General features: G+C 41.0%; 1 protein-coding gene across 1 annotated transcript; it reads left to right on the top strand.

The window, feature by feature from the left end:
• The first annotated feature begins 3,247 nt into the window (after positions 1–3,247).
• POLR1F (RNA polymerase I subunit F) lies at positions 3,248–17,086 on the top strand. The gene is made up of 4 exons (XM_080666706.1): positions 3,248–3,540; positions 9,119–9,260; positions 14,656–14,864; positions 16,098–17,086. The coding sequence occupies exons 1-4, from the start codon at positions 3,287–3,289 to the stop codon at positions 16,810–16,812; spliced, it is 1,320 nt and encodes a 439-aa protein (XP_080522832.1). The 5' UTR covers positions 3,248–3,286; the 3' UTR covers positions 16,813–17,086.
• The last annotated feature ends 4,882 nt before the right edge of the window (positions 17,087–21,968 follow it).

The raw sequence follows: 21,968 nt of genomic DNA, 5'->3' as shown, positions 1-21,968 counted from the left end.
GAAAGAGGAGGGCATGCTCCCAAGAGTGAGAGCTGTCTGCATCCTGGTCCTAAGGGTTTTAAGGGTGGAGATTTTAGGGGAGGTACCAGGGGAAGATATCTTGGAATATTCAGCAGTTTTCCAGGTGTGTCCTTTCAGGGTTGTGGTCTCCACTCATTGATTGGCCAGCACCAGAGGGTCACTATTCAGTGCAGCTGGTCCTGAGGTCCTCTGTGGCTGGTTTTGCAGCTGAAATACAACTGAGGCCTAGATGTTATCTCTAGGGAGGAAAGGTCAGGGGATCCAAACCTCATGTCCAGCAATATCCTAGGGGAGCAGAAGTCACACTGAGGGTGAGGTTCTGCCCTGCAATTGTTGTTTGCTAGGCACCCAGGGCTTTCCACCCTGGTGACCTTCTGATCTGGCCCATTGTCCTTGCTCTGCTCCTGTCTAACTGCCTACCATAGGCACACCTGGAAAGCTGATGACTATTCTGTTGAGATCTTCCTCTGAGACCTCACCTAAAATTCCTGCCTTTAGAAAACAGATAAAAACTCTTAAAGCAATGGACCCTGTTCCAGCTCTCTCTCTTTCTCTCTCTCTGGACCACTCTTTGCCTCCCCGCCTTATTTCCTAAGGCGCAGATCTTTGTTTTCTTTCTCCAAGGACCCTTCTTTTGCCTCAGGTACTTGTTTCCTGAGTCCACACAGCCCAGATGGCTCACTTCTTCTGCCTCTCTGATTTTCTAAAGGCCAAGGCAGCTCCACCGAGGCTCACTGCTGTGCCTGTGTCTTGTCTCTTCTACCTAAGCCCTTCCTTTGTTAAACTTTAATGAACATGCTCTCAAAATCACCGGGACTCACGTTGTGAGATCTTTCCCACCAGAAGTCAAGAACTGAGAACCCGCATCATGGTCCCTGTTTTACAAGTGTGAAAACAGGTTTAGAGAGGTGAGAGCCTTTTTACAGGAGCTATGGGAGGCACAAGTGTGCTAGTGCTCACACCACTAATTGCTATACAATTTTCTTGGCACTTACACAGTGCAATCTGTGTTCTGTGTTGATGTTTAGTTTAGTTTCTATTTCCTCACTTAGACTGTGACCTCTATACAGAGCTTTTTTTTTGTTTTTATTTTTTGGTGGTGGTGGTGGTGGTGGTGGTGGTGGTGTATGTGTGTGTGTGTGTGTGTGTGTGTGTGTGTGTGTGTGTGTTTTAGTCATACAAGGTGTTGCAGTGGTGAAGGACACAGATATGGTCCCTTAACTTGGAGTCTTGTGAAGGAACTGGCAAACAGGCAATTAACATAAAATTAACATAAAACAAGTTCTTGATGGTGGTAATTTACAGAGATGGGGAACTACCCAATTCTTAATGGGAGAAGAGGATAGTGTGGTAGTAAACTCTGCAGAAAAGAATGTAAAATTTAAGCTAGCCCTGCCAGTGTTGCTCATGGACCCTATGAACCAGGTTGAGCATGGACCCTATGAACCAGAAGGTCACAGTTCGATTCCCAGTGGGGGCACATGCCTGGGTTTGGGCTCAAACCCCAGTAGGGGGCATACAGGAGGGAGCCAACGATGATTCTCTCTCACCATTGATGTTTCCATCTCTTTATCCCTCTCCCTTCTTCTCTGAAATAAAATATACATTTATATTTTTTTTAAGCTAAAATTTGATGCAGGAGTAGAATTTCCCCTTATGACAGAAGCGTCCATATTCCCAGGAAGAAGGACTAGAATAAGACTGGGGAGAGAGAGAGGAGAGAACGCTGAAAGCAGATCAAGGAGCATGGGTGCTGGCTAGCAGATGAAGTGTGATAAATGAAACTGCTGGAGTTGGATTGTACAATGGCCCTGTGACTGAAGAGCCATATAATACACACTTGAGTGTGTACTATGCTAAAGAAAATGGGGCACTTATGTGGGGCTTTAAACAGGGAAAGTCCTGTTCATATCTGTTTCAGAGAAAATCTGGCTACTCCAAAGTGCCCTCTTGACCGTTATGCTGTTTCCACATGCAGTTCTGTAGTTTTAGAGCTAGAATGGAGAGAAGTGTCCCAAGAGAGCCGTGTTTTGGTTTTGTCCCCACAGGCCTTGGGGCAGATTTGATGTTTGGGAGGACTGTGGTAGGCAGTTAGTGGAAAGCCTCAGATACCTAGCAATGGACATTGTAGGGTGGGTACGGGCCCCCAGGGTGACATTTCTTCCCTTAGAATATCGCTGGTCATTCGGTTTGGACCCCCCTGACCTTTCCTCCCTAGAGATAACATCTAGGCCTCAGTTATATGTTAGCTGCTGGCCCAGAAAAGCAGCAAAACCAGCCACAGATGCCATCAGGACCAGCTGCATTGAACAATGACCCGCAGCCCTGGCACTGAGCAATCCATCAGTGGAGACCTAGACCCTGAAAGGACACACCTGGAATGCTGCTGAATATTCTATTGGGATCTTCCCCTGGGATCTCCCCTAAAATCTCCACCCTTAAAACCCTTAGGATAAAGGACTCGACCCACGGCCTGTGCCTTTCTCTCTCCTTATTCAGGGTATTACCATTCGCTTCCTCACTCCCAAGCTCCAAGGGCCCTTCCTTTACCTCTATAACTTATTCCCTAGTCCATTTCTTCTATCAGTTACTTCTTCTTACTGTGATTTTCCAAATAAATGTTCTCTTCTAGTTGGGGTCTTGGCTTTGAATTCTCTCCTAGCCAGAACTCAAGTATCGAAGTTGCTGAACCCAGGTCCCGTCTTACCCCACTGGCCTCACCCCTAGTGCCGTTCTGCTGCCCACAACAGAACAAGAGAGGCCCCCCAGGGAGGACAGCTGCGTAAGCCCTTTGGAAAGACAGCGGTAAGATTTCCTGAATTAGCAATTACTGAATGAGGGACTGGAGAGAGAGAAGGGGCTCCTTTACAGATGGTTTCATTTGAGGCATCTAGGCTGCCTATAGATGTATTCCATTTGCTTGCAAAATCTACCAAACCACCTTACTATTGGAAATGACCCACGTGTGAACTCTTATTAAATCTACATACTAAATCCAAAGAGAAACTTAGCAAAAACACGGGTTTGCCAGCCCTTAAGAAACGCGGTGGTTGTTAGCCTTCCAGCATGCTCAATACGCAGCTCCAGGAGTTGTCCAAGGAAGCGAAAGCGGGTGCCCCCCTGCTGGTCAGCACTGGGTACTGCAGCTCAAGGAAAGACCTTTACAAGGGGCGTGGCGGCTGGTGGGTTGCGACAAATAGGCGACCGGAAATAGGAGTTTACGTTTGCGTCACTGGCGCGCGCCGTGGGAAAGCAGACCAGCCGCATGGCCGCTGGTTGTCCGGAGCCTCCGCGGGCCCAACCAGCCTCGGAGGGGCCGGTGGCGGGGCCCGCTGGTGCCCTGCCCTGCCTGGAGCTGCCGACCTACGCCGCCGCGTGCGCGCTGCTGAGCAGCCGCTACTCCTGCCTGGTGGCGGGGCCGCACCGCAGGCACATCGCGCTGTCGCCGCGTTACCTTCACCGGAAACGCACGGGGATCCGAGAACAGCTGGATGCGGAGCTGCTGCGCTATTCCGAAAGGTATCTTGGCCTTCTCCTTCGCGGCCCCTTCTTTCTTGGGGGCACGGGAGGGGTCCGCGGGTGGAGGTGCTGATGGCGCAGGAGAAAGGGGCGCACGGGGGAAAGCGCGCCGGCTTCGTGCGCTTAGCCCCCAGGCGCCCTGCAGTCGGGGAAGGCTGGTGCCTCCCGGGTCGGGACCCGTGCAGGGTCCCTGTCCCAGCCAGAAAGACAACGTGAAGGTGGCGTGGCTTGTGTCGGCGGGGGGTTGGGGGGGGTCTCGCTCCAGGCGCTGGGTGTCGGGCTAAGAATAGAGCGGGGGTCTGGAGACCCCGAGGCCCAGGTCTGTATGTGGGGTTTTTAATTGGACAGTGAAAGTTTGGAATGTGGCACTTCAGTTGATTCTCGCTCATTCTATAGAAAGCTGAAGCCTTAGTACAATTTTTTATTTGTAAACGGTGGGTGAAGGGCGGTTTTGTTGCCATGGCCGTGGCACTTTTCCTCGTCTCTTGGATCTGATCGGGGATGAGAGAAATACTATTAGTTTTATTTTGAAGAGCAGTTTATTTCGTCTAACGGTCCCGCCTATTGCTTTTGAAAGTAAAAAAACAAAAACAAACACACACCTGCTGGTGCATTTGAATGAAGACCTTGAAGAGTAACTTGAAAACGCTGAGTTGCTAGGGTAGAGGTCAGGGAAGGGGTTGGGTAGATGTATCTTAATACTCTTCTAGGCCGCTTGGGCTCAAAGGCGAGGGTTCCAAAACTAGGCCGAGCGGAGTCTCTAGCGATTGCTTGCTGCCCTTCAGGAATTTCATGAGCCTCTGGAAACTGCAGGAGTTTTCCATGTCAATTTTCTTCATCAAAGTATCCAGACGTTTCTCCACTTTCTCAAAGAACCCTGAACCTCACACAGGTTAAGAATCAAATAGGATGTACAGCTTCCTCCAAGCACCAACACACCCTATGTCTGTCTTGTATAGTAGGGAGTTGGGGTGTAAAAACAAAGAAAAAACAAGATCTGTGTTTTAAGGAACTTTAAGCTCTATTTTGAGGGATACAGGCAAGCCAGATGCAACGAAGTGTTAACATTTGGCAGAAGTCTATTAATTTATGATGAGTGGTGAATTCCTTCGTAGGACCTTTGAGAACAACTTACTAGGAGGAGGAGGAGATGGTAGCGTTACAGGCAAAGAGAGTGGCATAAACAAATGGATGGTAGATGTGAAATAGGATGCTTTGACCAGAGAATTGTACGTATTAAATAACTGGGGTAAGGTTTATGTCGGAAAGGCGATGGGTACAGTTGGAGGAGGGCAGTGGGTCAGGGACAGGGTGGGGGACAACCCAGAGAGGATGGCCATTTTGCTCTTCTTTCCTGCCTTTGCCAGTTTTTGGGGTTTTTTTTGTTTTTGTTTTTGTGTGTGTGTGTGTGTGTGTTTTCTACTTTTTGCTTAACCAGGATTAGCACAATATCCTCTTAACTCTGAAACTTGGCACACTGTTGAGGGAGTAGTACATATCCCTGATCTTCGGGGTGTAAAGAAAATTGACATGGGAAATTTCTTAAACTGCAAATTTGGTTACGATTTGGTAGTAGTAAATGATGGTTTAAGGGAGGTGATACATTAGACAGAAGACCAGTTCAGAGAGGATGGATATACAAGGTGGTCAGAAAATGTGGAAACATAGGCAACTGTTTGATATATTTTACAGCTTTCTGAAACCAATTAATGCGTCAACTTGACAGGCTAGGGCAACTCACCCACGTGTCTCCAATAGGAGCCATTCCACCAGAGAGACTAGGAACTGATTGGATGGTAATTCCTTTAAATGAATTGGACAGTGTTGCCTTGTCAGTGTAGAGAGCAGGTTGCACTCTGAACATACCTGGACAGCTTCCCACCCACCCTACCTCACCCACTCCTCACCCTGCCGCGCACACACCTTACTTGTGGGATGTGTTCAAGACTCCGGTGCATTCAGTGCAGCCAGGCACCACACATTTAAGTGTGCATTACTAATGAGGGGCAAACATTGAACCCGCAGGAAGTTTTAATAGCAACCAACCATATATCAGGTGTAGTTGTTTGTCTGCAGACTGGGGCCATCCTGTAGAGCAGTGGTTCTCAACCTTTCTAATGCCGCGACCCTCTAATACAGTTCCTCATGTTGTGGTGACCCCCAACCATAAAATTATTTTCGTTGCTACTTCATAACTGTAATTTTGCTACTGTTAATAAGTCGTAATGTAAATATCTGTGTTTTCCGATGGTCTTAGGCTCTACAGCAGCGGTTCTCAACCTGTGGGTCACGACAGGGTCGCCTAAGACCATCAGAAAACACAGATATTTACATTACGATTCATAACATAGCAAAATTACAGTTATGAAGTAGCAACGAAAATAATTTTATGGTTGGGGGTCACCACAACATGAGGAACTGTATTAAAGGGCTGCGGCATTAGAAAGGTTGAGAACCACTGCTGTGGAGGCAAGAGGACTTGCTTCTCTTTGTTTAGCAAATGAGGAAAAGGAAGGAATTGAGAATGGCTCTCAGTAGTGTCCAAGTTATCTCAACAGCATCCCCCATTTGACAGACTTTCCACCTTTTTTCCCCAATTACAGAAATTTTTTAAGGCTATTTCATATCAATTTTGAAAATTTTGCTTAGAGAAAGTAGTTTTCTAAATCACCTAATTTCTAAGTTATATCTTTGAGAGGCCATTAAGGAAAAAATCTTGCCCTGACTGGTGGTGTACAGTGGTTAGTGTTAGCCCTCCTACCAAAGGGTTGCGAGTTCAATTTCCAGTCAATTTCTAGTCAAGGGCACCTACCTAGGTTGCAGGTTCAATTCCTGCCCTGGTCGGAGCACATGCTGGAGGCAGCCAATCCATGTGTCTCACATCGATGTTTCTCTCGCTTTCTCTGTTGAGGTAGTTGAAGGTGGTAAATAATGTTCCTTCCCACTAGTTCTATAGAAGCCTTAAATGTGCACTCTAAGCAGCCCTTAAACTTGATTTAATTGTTGTCTATCTAAAGTTAAAGCTACCACCCTGACCTGTACCCTACTTAGGATGGTATCCGGAAAACAAATGTACAAGAGTATTAACATGGTTAAGGGGTTTGTCGTTGTATATCTGATGGCTTTAGTGAGTTTCGTGCTGGGATTTGCTTTCCCAAAGGTTGGATGGATTTATACAAATCCTTTTGGGCTTAGGGTCTGTGGTTGCATTCCCTAGTCAATAGTTCCGAATTCTGTAGAACCCTGTAACCTCCCTCTTGTAATAGTTTGCAGTTCTACTGTTAATGAAATGAAAACGCTCTTTGCTGTGCTGAAATGAAATGAAAATTAAAAGATAATATAACCTATCTACACAATTGCAAAGAAATATACATGCCGTGCTCTAATACCGTACAGTAAAATGCATTTTCAATGTGGTAATGCTTAAGCATGATTACCTGGGAAGAATGAAGTAGTTAGATGTCTCCCACACCTACACCTAGAATCATTGTGAGTGTGTCAGTTACAAAAGTACATTGATGCAGGGGTTTTGAGTTGACACCTCACAAACACAGTGTCTCAAGTGGTCTGATGCTTTTCTGAAACAATGGGAAATTCTCAGTAAAGTTTCACACAGAACAATCTAGCCTTAAATCTATCCAGCTACATTCCTGGAATTCATAATGCATATTAAAACCATGCAAAAATGACTTTAATATTAATGTTAGTGTTTTTTTTTAAGTTAAATTCTATGCCCAGCTATTTATAAATCAATCTATCCCCTCATTCAGAAGTGATGTAGAGCTAGGGACATTTCTTCATGGTACAGAACTGTCTTGTACAGGGCAGAATGTCTCATATCTCTGACCTTAGCCAGTGATTGTCACAATCATGGTCAGTACCACAAATCCCCAAATGTCTCCTAGGGGACAGCAGTATTCCCTCCACACTTGAGACTCATCTTCTAATAATTGATTAGGGGAAACAAAGTCTTAATTTTGTTTTTCTGTCTAATATGGCAGCTACTCCCCTTCAGCACCTTGCTCTCTAACTCTGTGTTTTCGGTGCCCCTAATATTGTCTCAGTGGTGGTGTTCCTGTTCAGGAAAGCCACATCCAGAAATTAACAACTCAAAAGGGTGCTTTCCAGAGTAGTCTCTGAGTTTAAGTTTTTCCTAATTTAGTAGTTATTAAAGTTCCTTTCCAGTGGCTCCTGGCTATTTTGCTTAAACACCTGCTATTAGGAGAAATTCTTTCTCTTATTCTATATAAACTAGAGGGCCAGTGCACTAAATTCATACACAGGTAGGGTCCCTAGGCCTGGTTGGCGATCAGGGCTGATTGGGGCCTTCTGGCTGCCAGCCAGGGCTGTCCTTCATTCCGTTCCACCTCCTGGTGGTCAGCACACGTCATAGCGAGCAATCAAACTCCTGGCCAAACTCCCAAGGGGACACTTTGCATATTAGCCTTTTATATAGAGAGATTATTCTAGAATATTGAGTTCAACAAAAATGTTCTCTTCTCTCAAAGGGGTCTTAGTGGAATCCAAACATATATTCAGATAGATTCAATAACATGAGATTAAGAGCCATGATCATGTTGTGCATGGATTCCTATAGGAGTAAAGGAGTGATAGGTTTTGGCCTTGTCTGGAAAGTTTTCTGGAACAAGTTGTGTATGTGGTAGTGGAAGCCACTAGGTCTGCCTCTTTAGTATAATTCCTTAAGAACCTGGATATAACTTTTTGCAACAGTAGCTGCCCCCTAATCCTGACTGTCAAGTGTGTAGTCTAAAATGTCAGAGTCATTCTCAGCAATAATATAGTTGCATTTCTTAGCATTTCCACTTACTAAGCAACAGTTGCAGTTTGGGATTTTTCTCTATTAAGTCATTGGCTTTAATGTTCAGGGGCTTTAGCTTTAACCTTAATACTTCTCTTGCTATGTGCCATCTAGTACAGAAATTCGGTAATGCTGGATAATGCCAAAGTTTCTTTGATTCAGTCATACTCAGAAAAATACATTTTTCACGTCAAGTCCTGTTTTTTCCTTTCATTACTATTTTTTTAAAATATGTTTGTATTGATTTTTTTACACAAGAGAGAAAGGGAGAAGGATAGAGAGATAGAAGTATCAATGACAGAGAAAGACCATTGATCACCTGCTTCCTGCATGTCCCCTAGTGGGGGATCGAGCCCGCAACCTGAGCATGTGCCCTGACTGGGAATCGAACCAGTGACCCTTTGGTTCATGGGTAGATGCTCAACCACTGAACCACACCGGACAGGTTTTCCTGTCATTCTGGCAAGACTAGAATCCAAATGAGTAGCAAATTGAGAAAAAGGGTCAACTTTTTGCTCATGTGTAATTGGACATTACTGGGTACCTATCTTAAACTTAGCCAATATATTGGGAACATTGTGAAATTGGACTACTAAAATTATTACAGGCTAACCTTTAATATGCTATATGCTATTTTTGGTTTGGGTGGTTATATTTAGGAGATATACTTTTAGGACACAGAATTTTTAAACAATATGACAATGCCAGTTAAAAGAGGGTAAAAAAATACCATTTTTTCTTTTATCTTTTTTTTAACAGCCTTCTAGGTGTCCCCATTGCATATGATAACATTAAAGTAGTGGGTGAACTGGGAGATATTTATGATGATCAAGGACACATTCATCTTAATATTGAAGCCGATTTCATTATTTTCTGTCCTGAACCAGGGCAAAAGATTATGGTATGTATGTCTCTTTTTTGTAGCTTTCTTTGTATAGTTATATAATTATGTAATTTGAAAACTTAAATTATACACTTTGGGACTGTTATTGTGGGTAACTAAAAATTATTTTAAAAAATAAAGAAATTAATTTCCATCATTTCAACCTAGGTACGTTTTGAAACTTCATTATCCTAAAACTCACATGCATGTATAGAGTATGTGTCCATCCAACTTATTCTTTTCATATAGCACCAAAGTGAACTTAAGGTCTAAAAAAAAAAAAAAAAAAATCATCCCTAGCTGGTTTGACTCAGTGGCTAGAGCGTTGGCCTGCAGACCAGTGGGTCCCAGGCTCGATTCTGGTCAAGGGCACATACCTTGGTTGCAGGCTCCTCCCTGGTCGGGGCTTGTGCAGGAGGCAGCCAATCAGTGTACTTCTCTCACATCGATGTTTCTCTTTCCCTCTCTCTTCTACTCTCCCTAAAAATCAATAGAAAAATATCCTCGGGTGAGGATTGACAAAACAAACAAACAAAAAACCACAAAAGAACACATTCTTTAAAAAAAAAAACAATTTTTATTACTTTAAAATTTCCCCAAAATATGGTTTCTTTATAAAAGATTCAAATCATTTAGTAGTATATAAAACAGGAGTTGCAAATTCTAATGGTTGTGGGGCCAGGCAGGTAATAAAAATGAGTCCAGGATGGGGGGTGGTGAGACTATGCCTTGAGAAGCTGGAAATGCAAAAATTGGCATGAAATCTGAAATGTATCCATTTATCCTCTTGCAGTTCTGTGTGTGTATATGTTTATATATGTGTGTATATATATGTATGTATGTAATTTTTTCTTACCTAAAATTTTTAGAGGAATTGTTTAGTGACAATAACTAAGCCTTGATACTATTAATAAAAATATAGCTTAGATTTTACTACGACAAGATTTACATGGCATTTCTAATTAAAATTTTTTTTCAATATCTATTAAACTGGAAGAAATAGTATACTTGGACTGCCAAACTGGAATCCTACAACCAGCCTTCAACTATTAAAGTTGGCAGTAGATTTGTAGTTAAAAATTCCCCAACTCAACTGTCATCTATTTTGTGTAAATTACCACAAATGCAAACATGTTCATGGAAATACCATTCTAATTGTAAAGAAAATATAAAATGAAAAGTAAAATTATCCCTTTTACTCTATCCTCTACAACAGTGGTTCTCAACCTTTCTAATGCCGCGACCCTTTAATACAGTTCCTCATGTTGTGGTGACCCCCAACCATAAAATTATTTTCGTTGCTACTTCGTAACTGTAATTTTGCTACTGTTAATGAATCGTAATGTAAATATCTGTGCTTTCCGATGGTCTTAGGCGACCCTAAGGAATTCTAGAACAGGCAAAACTAATTTATGGTCAATGAAGTCACAACAGTGATTGTATCTAGGATAGAGAGAAAGGATTGACCAGGAAAGGGCGACACTAAGACCACCGGAAAACACAGATATTTACATTACGATTCATTAACAGTAGCAAAATTACAGTTACGAAGTAGCAACGAAAATAATTTTATGGTTGGGGGTCACCACAACATGAGGAACTGTATTAAAGGGTTGCGGCATTAGAAAGGTTGAGAACCACTGCTCTACAACAATATCCAGTCCTTAAATACTCTTGACCAATCAATTTTTTTCAATTTTTATTCTATATAATAAAAGAGTAATATGCAAATTAACCATCACTCCGCTATGCCCACAAGCCAATCAGGAGCTAATATGCAAATAAACCCAACCAATATGGCTATGGCCACAGAGAGCAGGAGGGAGGCTTGGGTTTCCTCGACAATGGAGGAAGCCAAGCTTTGCGCCTGCCCTTGCCGGCCTAGGCCTCCACTCAAGGCTACAAAGTTTCAATGATAGAAGATACATAAACCCAAACAGAAATGGCGGCAGCCACGGAGTTGGAAAGAGCAGGAGGCTAGGGTTGCCCCCAGCAATGGAGGAAGCCACGCTTTCCGCACACCCTGGCTGGCCCAGGTCTCGCTTAAGGCTACAAAGTTTCAATTATAGAAGATCAATAAACCCCAGATACCAGGGCCTCCACTTGGATCACCAGGGGGTGTGGCCGGCCTGCAGACCACCACAGGCCCCTCGCCCAGGCCACCCCACGCCCCAAGGGAACCCCCACCCTGATCTGGGACACCCTTCAGGGCAAACCAGCTAGCCCCCACCCGTGCACCAGGCCTCAATCCTATCTAATAAAAGAGTAATATGCAGATTGACCATCACTCCAACCTACAAGATGGCTGCCCCCATGTGGACACAAGATGGCTGCCACAAGATGGCCAGCAGGGGAGGGCAGTTGGGAGGGACCAGGCCTGCAAGGGAGGGCAGTTGTGGGCGATCAGGCCAGCAGGGGAGGGCAGTTGGGAGTGATCAAGCCTTCAGGGGAGGGCAGTTAGGGGTGACCAAGCCGGCAGAGGAGGGAAGTTGGGGGCGACCAGGCCTGCAGGAAAAGGCAGTTGGGAGGGACCCAGGCCTGCAGGGGAGAGCAGTTGGGGGGGGGACCAGGCCTGTAGGGGAGGGCAGTTAGGGGTGACCAGGCCTGCAGGGGAGGGCAGTTAGGGCCAAACAGGCTGGCAGGGGAGCAGTTAGGCATCAAACAGGCTGGCAGGGGAGCAGTTAGGCATCAATCAGGCTGGCAGGGGAGTGGTTGGGGGGTGATCAGGCTGGCAGGCAGAAGTGGTTAGGGGCAATCAGGAAGGCAGGCAGGCGAGCAGTTGGGAGCCAGCAGTCCTGGATTGTGAGAGGGATATCCAACTGCCCGTTTAGGCCCAATCCCACCGGGATCGGTCTTAAACGAGCAGTCGGACATCCCTCGAGGGGCCCCAGATTGGAGAGGGTGCAGGCTGGGCTGAGGGACACCCCCCTCCCTCGTGCAGGAATTTCGTGCACTGGGCCTCTAGTTTTTAATAATATGAGATAATTTACATGCAATAAAATGTATAGATCATGGTGTGCAACTAAAGGAATTTGACAAAGGCATATACCATTGTGTGTCCTTAGAAATGACCCTCATGCCCTTTCCTGGTCAATCCTTTTTCTCTATCCTAGATACAATCACTGTTGTGATTTCATTGACCATAAATTAGTTTTGCCTGTTCTAGAATTCCATAGTAGTGGCATTTTTTCATTATAAACTCTAAAATAGCCTCTTCTGCTCACCATGAGTTTCATCCATACTGTTGAGTGTACTCTTGTTTCTTTTTTAGCACTCATGGTATTCAATTGTATGAATACTGGAGGCCTGATGCACGAAATTCATGCAAGAGTAGGCCTTTTTCCCCCAGCTGCCGGCACCAGCTTCCCCCTGCACCTGGGACCCGGGCTTCCTTGCAGCCCTGGCTTTGTCCAGAAGGATGTCTGGTCTAATTAGCATATTATGCTTTTATTATTACAGATTATTATTATAGATATTACAGTTTGATTATCCATCTTCATTGAGGGACATTTGGGTAGTTTTCAGTCTGGAGCTAGTAGAATAAAGCTATTGTGAACGCACATTTTCATTTCTTCTAGGTAAAAAACTAGAAGCAGTATTGCTAGGTTGCAGGGTAGATGTGTGTTTAACTTTATGAAAAACTGCTGTTAGGCTAATTTCCCATACAGCACTTGCAGGTGCTATGCATCTTTGCCAACATTTGGTGCTGTCAGTCCTTTACGTATAGTAGCTTCTCATAATGGTTTTAATTGGCATTTCCAGGAGCTTTTAATTTTGGTGAGGTCCAATTCAGCATAGTATACTTTTATGGATATTGCTTTCTGGATCCTATCTAAGAAACTTGTCTACTCCTAGAAGCTTCTATAATTTTTGTAGTTTTAGCTTTTCCATTTAGGTCTGTGTTCAAGCTTTAATTTTTGGTGTATAGCGTGAGGTAGGCCCTTGAGATCCATTTCCTTGTCCACTAGCTATTCAGTTATTCCAGACCCACATATTGAAAAGATTTTCCTTTCCCTACTGAATATTTTTTAATTGATAGACTTGGTTTTTTACAGCAGCTTTAGAGGTACAGAAAAAATGGAACGAACACACTATTTCTATTATTGACATTGTGTGTTGGTATGGTACATTTGTTATAGTTGTTGAGCCAATATTGATAATTAGATAAAGTTTGCACTTTACATTAGAGTTCATTCTTTGTGTTGTATATTCTATGGGTTTTGACAAATGTGTAATGACATGCATCCACCCTTACAGTGTTCTATAGAATAATTGGTCACTGCCCTAAAAATCCTCTGTGCTTCACCTATTCATCCATCCTCCCTCCCTTTGGAACCCTGGACTACTGATCTTTTTACTATCTCCCTAGTTTTTCCTTTGTCAGGATGTCATATAGTTGGAATCATACAATAGGTAGCCTTTTCAGATTGGCTTCTTTCGCCTACCATTTATGCAGTTAAGATTCCTCCACATCTTCTCATGCTTGTTGGCTCACTTCGTTTTATTTCTGAATGTTACTCCATTTTACAGCTGTACCATATTTTTCCAGACCTTGCAGAAGGTACCATTGTGGACACCTGCCTCCTGATAATGACTGAAAAGGAAGTTTTACTCTATCATATGTATAAGGAGTTGGTGACATTATACAATCTTAATATTATTTAAAAATCTATAATTAAATATATATGAAATTTAAAACTATTTTGGGTTTTTATTCATATACCTTATCTATGTTGATTCCTAGAGGAAGAATAGAAAACTAAGTTTTTTGGAAATTTTTATTTCAAGCTTAAAATTCTATAGTACATCCTTTTATCTTAGTTTTTAAGCTTCTAGTGTTTTTGTAATTTAGTCCAAACAACTGTTCAACATTTACATATAAAGGGTAAGCTGTATTCTAATAGGACTGCTTATATCATGCTCAATTTAATCATTAAAGAATGCTCTTTGAGCTTTGAAGTTCAGACTGTTTACAGAAATACAGTGTGGATCCTAGTGATAAAAAGCATATGCTTCCTGCCTTGAGGTCTTTTTACATGTAGAACATATCAAAGAGTAATTTCTGCTTGGTTCAGTATGGCTGTAGAGTACTCCACTCCCCTTGGAATCTTAGATGGGAGGAGCTAAGGTGGGTTTTTCAGGGGGTAAAGGGGTGGGTAATTGTTTATCCAGTTAGGCAGTTGATAGGCAGTTACTTGTTTAATCAAGTTTGAGCTTTCTAAAACCTCTACAGTGTTCTAAAGCAATGCTTTAATGTAACATGTAAATTTTGAGATGAACGTTTTCCATACCAAATTGTACTATTATTTTGATGTTTTCTCTTTGGAGATCAGTTTGAAGCTTATAATGTTTGATTTATCTGTTAACTCTTTGGATCCCTTCTTGATGTTATACTCTTCTTTTTTCTTCTTAGGGTACGGTTAATAAAGTGTCCTCCAGCCACATAGGCTGTTTGGTACATGGGTGTTTCAATGCCTCCATCCCTAAACCTGAGCAGATGCCAACTGAGCAGTGGCAGACCCTGGAGATAAATGTGGGTGATGAACTAGAATTTGAAGTATTTCGTTTAGACTCAGATGCTGCTGGAGTATTCTGCATTCGGGGAAAACTAAATACCACTAGGTCAGTTCCTACTCACATTATTGTCATTTTGACACTTAATTGTTTCTATTTAATTCTGAATTTAGAGACCATAAGCCCCCTTAAAAAATTGTTTATTATAATATTTATGCTTTCAAACCAGAAAGTCATTGTAAATCATTATCTTAAGTGCTAAGACAATGCATTAAATATTCTAAAGCTCTACATCTAGCTACATGATTTGTATTTTAATAACTCAATTTTACTGTATAGTTTCTAGTTGTTAATTTTTTTAAATAGTTGATACCTGAAACAAACAATTTAATCATATTGTATAACTGTTAACCTGCTTTCATTTGTACATGATTGAAACAAAAATAATTTGATTAATGTCATTATGCCAGGTACACCATTTAATTTCTATATTTTTCTGTATTGAAATTCTTATAAGAATTACTTTGATCTTGAATCTTGAGCTTGGCTCTATAGGAGCTCATTTTGGGAGTGGGGAAACTTGGAATACTGCTAATGTTAATTTAACAGTATTTCTAGATTCTGCTTTGATAAGTAACCAGCGTGTGGATTCAAGTTCTAGAGCAGCTGTCCAGTAGAACTTCTGTGATTATGATGGAGATGTGCTGTATTTGTGCAATTGAGTAGCCTCACGATTGAGCACTTGAAATAAGACTAGTGTGACTGAGGAGCTAAATTTTAAAGTTATAAATATTTAAATTTAAGTAATTTCAGTGAGAGATGTGGCTAGTGCTCTCTTTAATTCTAGAAAGAAGGCAGCTTCATTGAGCCTTGTTTTTATCTTAGTGATATAAAATAATTCACAACTGTGAAATGTGCTTCAGCAGAGGTTAGAAAGAACAATGAATTATTTGAAACAAGGATTGAGAAAGTAGACAGGAAACTCCTATTTTGATAGGTAATAGAAGTATATTTTCTATCAATTTGGCTAATAAGCCTGGGTACTGTGATGTTTAGTGTTTAATTTTTGTGAACAAAACCAGAATTTAGAAGCCATGTTTTGACAACCTTTTCATGCCGTTCACATGTGTGAAAGCAGTCTGGGAGAAGTACTTGGGAAACAGTAATTTTAACGTTTTCAAAGGGCTGGGGGATAATAGGAAAGACTGTTGGAAATTCATACCATAGTATGCAGCATACTGCTGTCACTTAGAAAAATCATAGTAGGTTGAGATTTTCTTGATCTTTTTGTTCTTCTGTTTTTGCTTACTGCTCTTCAAAGTTTTAACTGTTCTTTTCTAGTTCACAAACCAAGTGCTCTGCAGCTTCTGAAGAAGTAACAGATTCTGGGACTGAAGGAGCTGTTGGAAAACTGAAGAAGAAGAAGAAGAAAAAGAAAGAGCCAGATGAAGGAGATGGTGGTACCATGGAGCTAGCAGATCTCTCAGATGTCACCAGGAGGGAAGAGACAGACCTACAGATGGATAATAATGTGAATGGGCTCTGGGAGGAAGAGCCAAAGAAGAAGAAGAAAAAGAAGAAGAAGAAAGATCCAGAGCCAGATGGAGTAGAGGGTGGTGCCACTGAGCTAGCAGATGTTCAAGAAGTCGCCATAAAGGAAGAGACAGAGACAGACCTGCAGGTTGGTAACACCATGACTGTGAATGGCCTCTGGGAGGAAGAGCCAAAGAAGAAGAAGAAGAAGAAGAAGAAGAAGACAGACCCAGAGCCAGATGAAGTAGAGGGTGGTAGCACCAAGCTAGCAGATGTTCCAGATGACGCCTTGAGGGAAGAGACAGAGCTGCAGATGGATAACGTGAACAGTGGCCTCTGGGAGGAAGAGCCAAAGAAGCAGCAGCACCAGGAAGATGAGAACCAGGACCTTGTTTTTCTGGGCAGTGACTCCAGTGGTTACCAAAGTGACCATAAAAAGAAGAAAAAGAAAAGAAAGCACAGTGAGGAGGCTGAATTGACCCCACTTTTGGAATGCTCTCCTAAAAAGAAAAGGAAAAGATGATTTTCTTTAGTACGTTGTAAATACGATTGTTTTAAAGGTCGATTTATACACAGTAGATGAAATGTTTGAATAATATGAAATAATTCTCAAAACAGGAAACTATTAAACTGCCATTTTATTGTATACAGAGTGAAAGGTAAGATCTGCTCTCAGTCTTAACTTTGGCATTTTTCCAGTTTTTACATTCTAAATAAAATTATTTCTACAAACTCAATACCAGCAAAAGGACTTTATAATGCAGTGTTATATCATTAAAGAGTCAATTTGAGCTTGGATTTTTGGTTTATTGCTTTTTTTAAAAAAATTATATCATTGAAAGTATTACAGATGTCTCCCTTTCCGTGCCCCCCCCCCCCCCATTAACTCCCTTAACCCCACACATGTCCCCTCTGCCCCCCCTCCCCATCCCCAGGCCTACTGCACTGTTGTCTGTGTCCATGGGTTGTGCTTATAAGCTCTTTGGTTAATCTCTTCCGGCCCCTTCCCCCTTTCCCTCTGAGATTCCTCAGTCTGTTCCATGCTTCTGTGTCTCTGGATCTGTTTGTCAGTTTATTTTATTCATTATATTTCACATATAAGTGATACAATGTGATACTTGTCTTTCTCCAACTGGTTTATTTTATCCACTCATCTACTGATGGGCACTTGGGCTGTTTCCAGATCTTAGCTATTGTACATTGTGCTGCTATAAACATAGGGGTGCATATATTCTTTCTGGCTGGTGTTTCGGGATTCTTACAACATATTCCTGGAAGTGGGATCACGGGGTCAAATATTGCTCTTTTTTTAAAAATGGATTTTACTTTATCATGAAATTACCAGCTTTTTAAAAATTTTAAGGCATTTACCAGTTTCAGATTTCCCTTTGTCATGGCTACTACAGCAATTCTGTTGTTCAACTGAGAGTGGTTTGCCACAGGAGCTTCTGCAGTCTCCAGCACTCCCAGGAACCGTGTCCGTACTGACGAGTAGGAACGTGTTCACTCTTCATTCCTTCCAGGTGCATGTGTGGTGTCATTTTCTTTTTTATCTAAGTCTCTGAGGTTAGTGGAGAGTTGTTCACTTGTACTTACTCATTTGTGCCTCAACCGTTCTGTTTTTGTTGTGTGTTGGAAAAGTAGAATTGGATGAAGACGGGAAAAACGTGATTCTGATTAGTGGGGAATTTCCCAATTACGTTTTAATAATTGGGTTAGGCTGCTAGAAATTGTTCTGAAGAGAAAACAGCTGTTCACTGCTTTCACTGAGAACATGCCAAGCATTAACATGTCCAAGACCGTAACTATTGGATAACTGAGTGATGAAATGATAAGCCGGTTCAGGTTGATAACCAATACATGGCAGTCTTCACGCACTTAACAGGTACTTGACCATCTACTATGTGCCACACATTCTACTAAGGTCCAGGAATATAATGGCCAGCAAGGCAGATGCAGCTCCTTCCCTCCTAGAATATCAGGAGAAACATGCCCATACAATAAAGGTGAGAACACACAGAAAATTAGGAGCTGGTAAGTGCTACAAAGAAATAACTTTCCTCTCACTGTTAGTTGTGTTAGCATGCAGAAATGGGTGAATGGTTGAATTGAACTTCAAGTGGCAGCCATTTTTGTTGCCATTATGTAGTGTAGTATTAGAAATAGTACTGGTCTCACATTAATTTCCGTTACTGTATAAATTCTGCTCGTGGTATTTCTTGATCCAAATCTGTAATGATAGAATACAGAGTTTGCGATGTTTGTCTACAGTAGGTGTGCCAACAGTGGAAAGGTGTCCGAGCCAGTGTCTCCCCATACAGTTTAGTTTCACGTGAGTGGAGCCCTTAAAATGTGGGTAGTCCAAATTGAGATGTGGTGTCAGTAGAAAATGCATACCAGATTTTGAAGATGTACAAACAAAGAATATAAAATATCAATTTGGTATGTTGGTGAAATAATATTTTTGGTGGTTAAATAAAATACTAAAATTCAGCTTTTTCAGGTTTTTTTGCTTTTTTAAATTTTGCTAAAAGGTGTAAAATTTAAAATTACATATGAGGCTCACATTATCTTTCTTTTGAACAACACTGGTTTAAAGGAAGGATGAGTTGAAAAAAGTTTAAAACAAGCTATATTCTCAGGGTTTAATATAGTGGCATGCCCTGAAAATGTTTTATAAATGCTTCCTTAAAAATTTTTTAATACATAATTCAAATCATGTCTGACTTAATGTAGAAAATTAAATTTTGTGAAACAGTTTCCCCTTTATACCAAGGAAGCCTCAAATTGTTATTCATGGAAAAATAAATTGGGGCTTAGCAAAATAAGCAAATTTCCACATGATGTTTGTATGTTTTCAGTTGGTGCTTTTCTCATTCTTGTTGTATACAATTAAAAATAATTGGTATGTTTGTTCTTTGGCTAATCCTTTCACCTTCTTTTATCCAATCCCCTTCCTCCCACCTCCCCTCTGATAGCTGTCAGTCTGTTCCATGTCTCTGGGTCTGTTTTGTTAGATTCCACTTGTAAGATCATATGGTATTTGCTTTCTTTTGACTGGCTTATTTCACTTAGCATAATAATCTTCAAGTCCATCCAGGTTGCCACAAAAGGTAAGAGTTCCTTCTTTTTATGGCTGTGTAGTATTCCATTATGTAAATGTACCACAACTTTTGTATCCATTATGGGCACTTGGGCTATTTCTAGATCTTGGCTATTGTAAATATTGCTGCTATGAACATAGGGGTGCATATATTCTTTCAAATTGGTGTTTCAGGATTCTTAGAATACATTCCCAGAAGTGGGATTGCTGGGTCAAAAGGCAGTTTCATTTTTAAGTTTTTGAGGATACTTCATACTGCTTTCCACGGTGGCTACACCAGTCTGCATTCCCATTAACAGTGCATGCACTAGGGTTCATTTAAATTGATAAAATGAAAAGCACAGTTTCAAATGGCATTACCTTGCCTCTGATGTGATATTTTTAACCTTTTCACACATTATTTCAATTAATGCATTAAGTGCTTTGCCTATATCTGATGTGGTTTTCCACTATTTTTTATCCCATCAGTGAGTTGGTGATAACTTAGATGGAAAACTTCCAAATGGTCAAAATTGAGTCTCTTACTTGCTTACGCATTCACCACTAGGATCATCCTTGGACATTTTCATTCACAAAGAAGACATACTGTGTTACAAAATTAGTATGTATCCATTTTTTTAAAAGTTCCAAATGCAAAAGTATCTCCCCATTCTTCTAGTTATGATCTCCACAACCCCCCACCCCAACATACCCATTTAACAATCTATATCCCAGAAATAAGTACTATTGTCAGTTCCACATACAGTTTGATTTTCGTTTTTAAATGGACTTTAAAATATTTAAAAATATAAATGCAGTCAAATATTCATAGAACTTGAACCTACTTTTTTCATTTGATAGATACTTCCATATGAATATATAAAGGTATTATTTTTAATGTAGGCAGAATTTTAATATGTAATTTGTTTCATTTCCTAATGGTGAACATTTAGGTTTACATTTTCCCTCTTAAACACATTGAGCCTACATGTATATCCATCCTTATTTGACTGATAAAAAGCCCAGAAGTGAAATTGTATGAAAGGAATAAATACTTTTACTTTTTTATGTAGATCGTCCTCCAGGGCCTTGTACCCGTTTGCAATCCTATCAGCAGTGTGTGGTTGGCAGCCTCGCCAACTCGGAGATTACCGGTCATTGTAAATTTTGACAACCTGATAGGTGAAAATGTCATGCTGTGTAATTGATATTGTTTTTTTTTTGTGATCTTGAACCACTTATTTTCTATGCATTTGTTTTCTTGAAAATTTCTTTTCATGTCCTTTGATTTTTTTGTGGTGTTTTTCCATTTGTAACTTTTTCAAGAGCTCTCTCCATAATTGAGATAATGTTTTTTTCTGCATATGTTCAATTTTTGTAATTTGTCATTTGTTTTAGCTTTATCATTTGCTGTTCAGATATTTGTTTATTTAATCAGTGATCTCTTTTTGAGTTTTATCTCATTGTTTTTCTTACAGAGGCACTTACATCCCAAGATTATAAGATAACTCATATTTTCTTTAAAAAAAAACCAACCATTTTTATTGATTTTACAGAGGAAAAAGAAGGAGAGAGATAGAAACATCATTGATAAGAGAGAATCATCCATCTTGGCTGCCTCCTGCATGCCCCCTATTGGGGATCAAGCCTGCAACTCAGGTACCTGCCCTGACCGAGAATTGAACCATTTGTTCATGGGTTGATGCTCAACCACTGAGCCACACTGGCTGGGCAGATACTTTTTATGTTTGTACATTTAAAATTTTTAATCCATCTGGATTGGTATGTAGTTTGATGCAGGAATTTACTTTTTCCCAGAATTGATGTTAACATGTTTCCAAACTATTAATTCAACCCATATTTTCTCTACAGATTTGAAGACCTACGTGGCCCCTGATAATGTCCAACCCTTATTCTCATAACTGTAGATGATGAATTTTATTATACTTATTTATAATATAATTATGATTACAATTATATGGCACAGTTGATTTTAAGAAAGAGAAATTATCTGGGTGGCCCTAACCTTAACCACATCAACCCTTTTATTTTTTAAAGATATATTTGGCAATTTAAAAAACTGTATTTAATTACAGTTGACATTAATATTATTTTATTAGTTTCAGGTATATAGCATCATGGTTAGTCAATTACATAATTTACAAATTGATTCTCCTCCCCCACCCCACCCCCTGGTACCATGCATTGTTATGAAAATAATTACACTCTAATTCTTCTTGTACCCTCTTACCCTTTAAGACCGATTATTACAGAGTATATACGACAGTCATGGAAAGTGTACGCCTTCAGTCCAGGAGATGCACTGGACAGAACCCCTGTTCTGTTCCCTTTTGACTGCAGGCCAGTGGTCTGAGTAATTCACCTGTAGAGAGAGGAGCACTTCTTAATTCTAATACGGTTCAAAGGGGACCTTCTCTAGAGCTATATGCCAATAAGAACATTCTTGTTTTGCTTTGTTTTTTTCAAAGCTACATTGTCTTGACCCATTACATTGACATTTTGTATCTTTGTCTATTGGAACAAATAAGAATTTCACAGTTTATTGAGTCATCTTCCCATAATCCCATGTTATAATT

This window comes from Plecotus auritus, assembly GCF_963455305.1.
Source record: "Plecotus auritus genome assembly, chromosome: 4".
Classification (NCBI taxonomy): Eukaryota; Metazoa; Chordata; class Mammalia; order Chiroptera; family Vespertilionidae; genus Plecotus; species Plecotus auritus.
Note: the sequence above shows the minus strand (reverse complement) of the source record. Positions and strands in the feature narration are given on the sequence as shown.